At 40.2% G+C, this 9,706-nt stretch overlaps 1 protein-coding gene across 2 annotated transcripts in view; it reads left to right on the top strand.

Moving 5' to 3' along the window:
• The first annotated feature begins 101 nt into the window (after positions 1–101).
• Positions 102–9,706, top strand: part of Sass6 (SAS-6 centriolar assembly protein) — a 41,879-nt gene continuing 32,274 nt past the window's right edge. For both annotated transcript variants that reach the window (XM_041650302.1, XM_041650310.1), the window contains exons 1-4: positions 102–261; positions 6,922–6,982; positions 8,618–8,697; positions 9,161–9,265. In XM_041650302.1, the coding sequence (XP_041506236.1) occupies positions 197–261; positions 6,922–6,982; positions 8,618–8,697; positions 9,161–9,265 (311 nt within the window). In that variant the 5' untranslated portion in view covers positions 102–196. The remainder of the gene's footprint in view (positions 262–6,921; positions 6,983–8,617; positions 8,698–9,160; positions 9,266–9,706) is intronic.

Below are 9,706 nucleotides of genomic sequence, written 5' to 3'. Positions count from 1 at the left end.
CCCTGAGCCGGACGGAGCTGATGGTGGCTGCCGAGGGCCAAACCTCCTACGTTCCCTGTGTTTATCGTTCCCCGCCTCCTCCGCGGGAGCTGAGCGCCAAACTTAAACTCTGTCAGGCCGGGGACTTCTTACAAACTGGCACTGAGGCCCAGGCCTGCTGGGCTTTTTCGCACAGCCGTCGGGGCAGCGGTCCGACATGAGTCAAGTTCTGTTCCAGGACCTTGTCCCCTTGCAAGTGAAATGCAAAGACTGTGAGGAGAGGTGAGGGCCGCGCCTGTGGGCGCCGGCGGGTGGCGGTTGGGGTCGAGCCAATGGGGAAGATGGCGGCCGGGCTCAGCGGGACTCGCTCCGCGGCCGTGGCGGACTGACCACCGGGACGTGGGAAGGGACCCCAGGGTTACCTTTGTGTGTCGCCGAGTCGGCGGCTGCGGAGGGGACTCGACGAAAGGGAACGAGGGAACGGGAAACCGACTCCCCTCGCTCTAAGGTCCTGGCTCTCAGCGGGACCGAGCCCCTGCCTGCTCTCTCTGGGTGGGAGCTCGGATCCTCTCCCCTGCAGTTAGTTTTCTGCGAAGCTTCACGACGACTTGAGGGAAGGGTCCGCACCAGCCCCTCGCTCACGATCTCCTTCGAAGGATAGTGGGAGTGAAGCTTTAGAACTTCAATTAAAAAAAAAGTTTCTTGTTTTTTGTTTTTGTTTTTTTCAGTGATATTCTTGGGCTCCACCTGCACGTCAATTACAAAGCAAAGATACATTTAACCAACCCCAAACACTGGAAAGTCAGGAACTCTGTTCAGTCAGTGAATACTATGAACGCGGAAAGCTGGACCCCTGGGGTCCCATGGTCTTTATGAAGTTAACAGTGTGGTAGAGAACATTAAACCTGTCTCACAGACAAATGCAAACGTGCAACATTAATCACAGGTGATGCTATCAAGGCTCAGATAGGTTTGATTAGAAGTGAGATCTGATTCCTCCCGTTTTAACCAATATTTTTTTTTTAGCTGTTATTTAGTTTCTGTGAATTTTGTATGCTCATTTGTAAAACTGATTTAGCACATGCCCATATGATTTCACTGGAAATCAGGCGCGAAAGTGTATGTAGAAACTAAACGGTGAAGAAATATCGCCTGAAAAAAAATGAAGACATCGGATTATTGAGTTGCTAGTTAAACCATGGTTTACAATTTAGAATTGGGTCCAGAACCAACTGGCAAAGCAGTCAGAATGGGCTGAGATCATCAGCCATATACAGGGAATCCTTAGATTATTTTCATTGTCTTCTTGGTTTTGGCCGTTGAACTTATGCCTTCCCTCAGCAAGCTGTACAATGATCTACACAACTCCCAGTCTCTAATTGGTGATTAGTTTGTGCTGTCCAGTATGTGGCCATTATCTACATACAGTTATTAGGCGTGACCTACTCCAAACTGATGTCCCTAAGTATAAAAATTGATTGTAGATTTTGAAGACACGCTAGTAACAAGAATGTAAATTTCAATGTTATGGTGATTATCCATTACAGCTATTTTTAGAGTATATGGGGTTAAATGTATTCAAATTAAATTTACTTTCAAAGCTAGGGGCTTTCTAATGTGACTCTAGACAATTTAAAATGACACGTAGGACTCACAGTTGTGCGTTTGTTTTGTTTCTGTTTGGCAATATGGGACATTACTTGTGATTCGAAGCTTGACACGCTCAGCTCGTCTCCAACACTTTGTAGTCAGAGTTAACCATGTTAAAACCCAATTTCAGCTTTTAAAATTTGTTTAGAAACCCGATATTACTATCAGCTGTGGCAAAGAGCAACCACTCTTCCTAAATCAGATTTTGCTGGGACACAGGCATCCTTCTCTGTTACCAACTGTGTGGTTGCTTCTGCACAAGGGCTTCAGTGAGTAACTCTATGGGGTATTAGTGGAATATAGCTCTGTGGTCTTTATTGTAGGATGCGTGTCGGTCCTCAGCAACAATAGAAGAAACTCTACAGTCTTCAAAGTCTAAAATATTTACTCTCTGGCTTCGTGCAGAATAATTTTGCTAACCCCTAACCTATAGGAAGGACAACCTAGAATCTTTAAGTCTAAAGACAGTTTGTTTACTCTGTGTGTGTGTGTGTTTCTGTGGATTGACTCATTTCAGTCCTTGCAAAATGCTATCATAGACTTTACCACTGTACTGTACTCCCAGCCCCAATCTTACACAGTTTATTAACATTTTTTCTCATTTTAAAATTCAGAATAATAGTACCTACCTCATAGGATTGTTATTGAAGATGAAATAATTTAATGCATACAAAGTGCTTATAATAGCAACTAGTATATATTAAATATTCCCTAAACCTTAGTTATTAGTAAGGTGTGATTGCATAAGTAGTCTAATAAAGTATAATAAAGGCATAGAGGAAGGGAAGGCAGTTGGGTAGAGGGTAGTGTAACTCTCAGGGTACCCTATCTGGGAGAAATGGTGAGATCTCTAAACCCAGCCTTGGATAGCCACCTGCTCTTTTGTTTTGATCTCCAAACTCTCTTCCATGGTCAGAGGAACTTAGCTCCTCTTAATGCCTTGTGCTCTCTCTACCGTAGCTCCACTCATGCTCTTCCCTCTGCCTTGGGTAGTCATTCTTTCATGACTCCCAAGGTGTCTGTGTGTGTGTGTGTCTGTCTGTCTGTCTGTCTTTCTGTCGTGTGTTGTGTGTGTGTGCAATGTCAATATGTGTATGAATATGAATGAGTGTAAAAACCAGAGGTTGGCTTCTGGTATCTTTTTAAAAATTGTCTCCACCTTAAAATTCTTTATTTAAGAAATTGCATGTATATATTTAATATCTGTGGAGAGGAGGGAGGGGAGGATATGTGTGCCACAGTGTGCTTGTGGAGGTCAGAGGACAACAGAGGAGTCTGTTCTCTTCTTTGACCGTGTAGGTTTTGTGGGTTCCAGGGATGGAATCCAGCCTGTCAGGCTTGGGAGCGAGTGTCTTTCCCACTGACTCATCTTGCTGACTCTCCACCTTATTTTTTGAGACATGGTCTCATTGAACGTAGTACCTTACAAACTAATTGACTAGACTGGCTGGCCTGTGAGCCCTGGGGATCTCCTGACACTACACTGTCCCGACTCCTAGGGCTACAGATGTATACAAACACAGTGACCTAAAAAAATATTTGTGTGTGTATGTGTGTCTTAGTGCGTGTGTGTGTGTTAGCATATGTGTGTGTGTGTTAGCATGTGGGATGTGTGTGGCGTGTTTATATCTTAGCATGTGGGGGGTGTTGCGGGAGTGAGCATATGTGCCTGGAAAGGGAGCCGAGTGCCAGGTCTTTCAGAGCTGGAGTGAGGCCTTTGTGGACTGTTTGGTGTGGGCTGGGGTGCAGACTGTGAGAGAACAAGTATGTGCTTTTAACCACCGAGCTGTCTCCCCAGTCCCACACTCAACTTTTAATTTGGGTACTGGGGATCAAATTCGGATCCTCATGCTTGTGTGGCAGACACTTTCTGTGCCATCTCCCCAGAGCCCCAAGGTGTAGCTTAAATCCCTTTCCAGTAAAGATCTTTGAAAGTTGACTAGATGGCCAGGGGTGGTGGGATTCTAGCATTGAGGCAGGGGCAGGTGACGCTCTGAGTTTGAAACCAACTATAAAACTGGGTGCCTAATTGAGATTAATTGTCTTTAATCATTTTTTAGGTAGTATTATGTAGTAAAGAGATAAGTTCAAGTTTGGGCTTTGTGGTGCGCCTTGGGTTCTTCTCTGTAAGGGAAATAACCACCAAGATTATTATGGATTGGGATAGCACTCTCTCTCTCTCTGTCTCTCTCTCTTTCTCTCGTGCTCTCTCTCTTTCTCAGGTATCCAGCAGTGTAGGCACTCAGTAGACATTAATAGCTCTTCTTTTCGGTCTCTTGAGTCCTAAACAATCAGATAAATCTAGGTAACTTGGTCTGACTTCAGTTTGCGGACATAAACTGTGTTTGCTTCTGTTTGTATCCTTAGCACCCAGCAGAGTACCTGGCTTATGGTAGCTTTTGTCTTTTGTGCACCAAGAGGATAAGATCACAGCTTCTAGATGGCAGCAATGGGCTAAACTCCAGCTCCGGTGTCTAATGTTTAAGATCTTTATTTAAAAATAAATAAGTAAACCAACCTGGCTAGATCTGACTGGTTTAGAGGGTGTTATTCAGTTACAAACAATGTTTAAGGTGTGGCCTCAAGATAAGTAGTGTATTTCACTGGGATTTTATTTATTTGTCTTAATGCTCTTATATCATGGATCTTTCTAATACAGCAAATAAGATTTGTGGCTTGAGATGCTATAGCTGCAATCTCAAATTTTCCTACCACATATTTCTAGAGGTAGTTTTGGGTTTTTCTTTTTTTAATTGATTTTATTGAGCTATACATTTTTCTTTGCTCTCCTCCTCTTCAATCCTCTCCCATGCTTCCCATGCTCCCAATTTACTCAGATCTTGTCTTTTTCTACTTCCCATGTAGATTAGATCTGTGTATGTCTCTCTGAGGGTCCTCATTGCTGTCTAAGTTCTCTGGGATTGTGATTTGTAGGCTGGTTTTCTTTGCTTTATGTTTAAAAACCACTTATGAGTGAGTACATGTGATTGATATTTGTCTTTCTGGGTCTGGGTTACCTCACTCAATATGATTTTTTTTAGCTCCATCCATTTGCCTGCAAATTTCAAGATGTCATTATTTTTTTCTGATGTGAAGAAACACATGGGAATTGAATAACAATGCTCACCTGAAGCATCAGTGGGTCAAGGAAGAAATAAAGGAAGAAATTAAAGACTTCCTAAAATTCAGTGAAAGCGATCACACAACATACCCAAATTTATGGGACACAATGAAAGCAGTGTTAAGAGGAAAGTCCATAGCACTAAATGCCTACATAAAGAAGCTGGAAAAAAATCCCACACTAGTGAATTAACAGAACATTTGAAAACTTTAGAACAAAAAGAAGCAAACTCACCCAAGAGAACTAGATGGCAAGAAATAATCAAATTGAGAACTGAAATCAACAAAATAGAAACAAAGAAAACAATACAAAATATCAATGAGACAAAGTTGGTTCTTCGAGAAAATCAAAAAAATAGACAAACCTTTATCCAAACTTACCAAAAGGCAGAGAGAGAATATCCAAATCAAATAATTCTTAAACGTAGATAAAGGAAACTTTATTTCTCATTGGTTGTGTGTATGTTTTCTTTTTTTCTTTCTTTTCTCTCTCTCTCTCTCTCTCTCTCTCTCTCTCTTTTTTGGTTTTTAGAGACAGGGATTCTCCAGGGTTTCTCTGTGTAGCTTTGGAGCCTGTCCTGGACTCGCTCTGTAGACCAGACTGACCTCGAACTCACAGAGATCCACCTGTCTCTGCCTCCTGAGTGCTGGGATTAAAGGTATGTGCCACCACCACCTGGCTAAAATGATACATTTTAAAACAATATAGAATGGCAAATCCAAGCTTAAAAAAGATCTTAGCAGTTGAATCTTGTCCCTTTCCACTTTCCCCATCCATTGTCAGTTGCTGTGTCTGTCTATACTTTTTACTTCTGTTGTAGATAAGTAGAATATGGAAAAGTTTAAACCAAATCTTTAGAAGAATTTAAACTTGAGCAGATTCAGTTTTGTTTTACATTTCCATTGCTGTGATAAGAGACCATGACTACAGTAACATATAGAAGAAATGCTTCTTTTAGGCTTAAATTTCAGAATTAGGTTCCATGATGGCAGAGTGGGAGGTAGCAGGTCGCTGAAGCAACATCTGAGGGCAAGCAGGAGACAGACCACAATGGGAATGGTCCAAGTCCTTAGAAACCTCAAAGCCCATCCCCAGTGACACACCCCTTCCCAAAGGTCACAGCTCCTCATCCTTCTGGAAGTTCCACTAACTTGGGATCAAGTGTTCAAACATATGAACCTATGGGGGGCCATTCATACTTAAACCACCACAAATTTGTTTACCTCCCTCCCCCACACACATATACACACATATCAAAGAAAGGCCCTTGTTGCTGAATTTAGCAGAATAGTTTTGAGATATGTAAATGTTTTTCACTAATTTTATCTTTATTTTGTTCCTCAGTTTAATGTTATCCTTGTTCATAATGGATACTGCATAGTAGGTGGAGTGTTGTGGCTTCACTCTCTCAGAGTGAATGAAGCAGATAATAGTAAACTTGTTGAAAATACTTACGTGAATATAATGCATAGAGAATGTTTTATGTGGATTTGTTTTTGGGTTTAAAATACTTAATGTATGTAACAGGATAGTGATTGTCATTTCCTTGAGTATAAAAATAATGTAAATATTATAATATTTTAACTTTTTAAGATAGTATCTGTCTGTAAGTCAGTTTGATCATTGCAGTGGTAATTTTCAGATCTAAAAGTTGTTACTAGGGCTGGAGAGATGGCTCAGTGGATAAGAGCACTGCCTGCTCTTCCAAAGGTCCTGAGTTCAGTTCCCAGCAACCACATGGTGGCTCACAACCATCAGTAATGAGACTCGATGCCCTCTTCTGGCCTGCAGGCAGACACAATACTGTATACATAATAAATAAATAAACGTAAAAAAAAACAGTTGTTACTAAATTGATGGTCTGTTTCTTAGTAGATGCCATTTAGAATCTGGCAGTAAGTTACCAGAATACAAGCAATAGGCACCCTGATTGTTCTCCCCATTTAGTCCACAGCATCTTCATTTTAAAAGTGACAAAAATTAAGCCTTCCATTAAGGATTACTTGTTATTTATTAGAGCAGCCGTGCCCAGTGTACATTCTAGAACCTGTTCATAAGCTTGAGGACACCTGTGGAGAGGCTTGTGGTCAGGATAGTTAACTGGTGTTTGGGTAGTGGAACTCATGTCCCTTGAACATTTCTGAGTTGTTCCTGTCTTTTCTTCCTCTCAGGAGAGGAAGTGTCAGAGTGAGCATTGAACTACAGTCACTTTCTAATCCAGTGCACAGAAAGGTTGGTATCTAGTTCCTTTTGAAATATGAGCATTTGTGTGATGTAATTATTGTTGTGGTTTTATTTTGTTTTAAGAAAATGAGATCTGTACTTACCTATACTTAGTCATCCTATAATCACTGAGGTGGTTTTACCAGGCGAGGCTTATCCATTGTATTCCACATATGCTGACTCTTGCATTTCCCTTAACATGAGAAATTCTGCTGTCCAGTTTATGCTAGTGGTGAACTACTTGTGCTCTCCTGGTCTTTTTGCTATTATAATAAAATTATGGAGTTTAAAAAAGATGACTCTTGTTAAATCCATTTTTTAAATTTTTGGGTCATTTTATAACTGTTGCAAGCATAAGGTGGTGAAATCTAAGCCAGCCATTTAAATTTAATTATACTATGTATTACTAAATCCAAGAAGAATTAGGGGTTGATGTAACAATCTGTGTATGCTCTGAGCATTTAAAAGATTAGCTTATTTTACATTTTGATTTAGAATGTGAATTTGATGTGAACTTCAAAATTGAGTTGAATCCATGCCTATAATCCCAGTATTCAAGAGGAAGAAGAAGGATTGAGAGTTCTTTGGCATCCAACCTGGGCTATATAATTGATGCTCTATCTTAAAAAAAAATTGACAGCACTAAAGATATAGGCCAAAGGACTAAGTGTAGCATGTGTTTTCTGTGTTGCAACTTTCCCTGAACACATGCAAGCATGTTGTAGTTAGCAGGAACTGTAGTTTTTGGCTTGCCGTTGGTTTTCAGTAGCATCTGAGGCAACTTTCAAGAAGTACTTAAGTAGAGGTTACTGGATCACAGGCTGTTCTGAGGTAAGCCCCCAGTTTGTCAATTTTCTAGAACAGAGAGTAACATTCTTACATGTTAATCTTACATATGGCACCTCTTTTTTTTTTTTAAAGCCTCGTTAATAAATTGCTTCAATGTTTCCAAGCCCCTAGTAGCTCCTTAGAAATGAGTAGACTTTCCTCAGGTTCTTTGTTAGCTCCTCTTACAAGGTATGGGTTTATCTTGGGCCAGTTTTCTCTGAAGTTGATTGTTTTTGTGTACCTACCTGTCAGCTGTGATTTCTGTCACACTTTGAATTTAACAACTTGGCAAGTGTCTTTATGAAAGGAACCCATTTCATTAGAAAAGGAAACCCATGGATTGTCTCTTTAGTGGGCAGCTGGAGTGGGAGGCCTCCTGGGAAGCCCTGGAAACATGTCACCTGATACTCACCATTTGAGCTACAAAAGCCCCTTCCTTTTTTTGTGTATGATTGTCAGTTTTGCTGATTGTGTTTGCTACTTTTGAAATACCAGACCAGTTAAGTTGAGGGAAATTGAAAATACAGTCGTTGAGTCTTGCCGTGGTGCCAGAGTGCAAAGCTGCTCTCCCCTTATCTGACCTCATAGAAGATGCCCTAACTTCCAGCATTTCGCCAGCTTCTGCACACCCCATGCAGGTCTCGTGGAGCCGAATGTCTGCCCCTGTTTAAAGATGCTCACTCTCTCAAGACTAGAAAAATTAAGCAGCACCAGCAAACAGGACTCTGACGTACAACTAATAAATTGATGTTGAATAATTCACTTTTACAAAAGATCTACTGAAAACATTTTTTTAAAAAGTAATCTTTTCTTTAGGATTTAGTCATCCGTCTGACTGATGATACAGATCCATTTTTTCTGTATAACCTTGTTATATCTGAGGAAGATTTTCAAAGGTAAGTACTTTCTTATTTGCTGGCCCTATGTATGGTCTAGGAATTACTTTCTGAATTTTATGTGTTTACACTGTTCTTTTTTGAAGCATATACCTGTTCAGATGATAAGTTATTCTGGGAATACTGACTGTCTTATAATTATTGACCGAGTATTTTGAAAGATAAATGTTTTATAGATTATTAGTTTTTATATTATTATATATTAAATGGCTCAGAATTTTGATGACTTTCTCAACTCCCATTAGATAAGGTTGATTCAAATCAAAAGTTCCCTGTTTATTTATTTTTTAACTCTTTGCTTTAGCAGCGGATACAATCTTCTGGTGATGTTTTGGGGATTCGGATTTTAGGCGTAACATTAAATAGTGATGACATTAGTAAATAAAGAATATTTCAGTCTATGAATGATAACTAAAGATAGTAATTAAGTTTCTGAAGAACTGTTTTTCTGTTTTCTGTATAGTTTAAAATTGCAGCAAGGTCTCCTGGTGGACTTCTTAGCTTTTCCACAGAAGTTTATAGACCTCCTTCAGCAGTGTACCCTGGAACATGTGAAAGAGACTCCAAGGTGAGGCTGGGAGTGCCATGGCACTAGACCTCTACACAGACTCCTCTTTGAGAGATGATTGATACAAAGTTATTTTCCATGTATCACAAACATCCCCCTTTATTTATTTATTTAAAGCTGGGATTAGGGCTCAGTTAAACCCCAAATTTTAAGAAATCTTAACTGGGGGCTGGAGAGGTGGCTCGGTTAAGAACACTGGCTGCTCTTCCAGAGGACCAGGATTCAATTCCCAGCACCCACATGACAATTCACTACTGTCTGTGACTCCAGTTTCAGGAGCTCCAGCACCCTCATACAGACATATATACAGATAAAATATCCATGCACATAAAATAAAATAAAAAAGAAATCTTGACTAAAATAAGAAATATTTGAACCTTAATTTACATGGTTTGATGTAGCTTTTAAAGTTTTACCAAGATTTATTTATTAATCTTCATC

Source organism: Microtus oregoni, unplaced genomic scaffold (genome assembly GCF_018167655.1).
Source record: "Microtus oregoni isolate MIOR12 unplaced genomic scaffold, Mior012 000000F_ref0000247, whole genome shotgun sequence".
Taxonomy (NCBI): domain Eukaryota; kingdom Metazoa; phylum Chordata; class Mammalia; order Rodentia; family Cricetidae; genus Microtus; species Microtus oregoni.
Note: the sequence above shows the minus strand (reverse complement) of the source record. Positions and strands in the feature narration are given on the sequence as shown.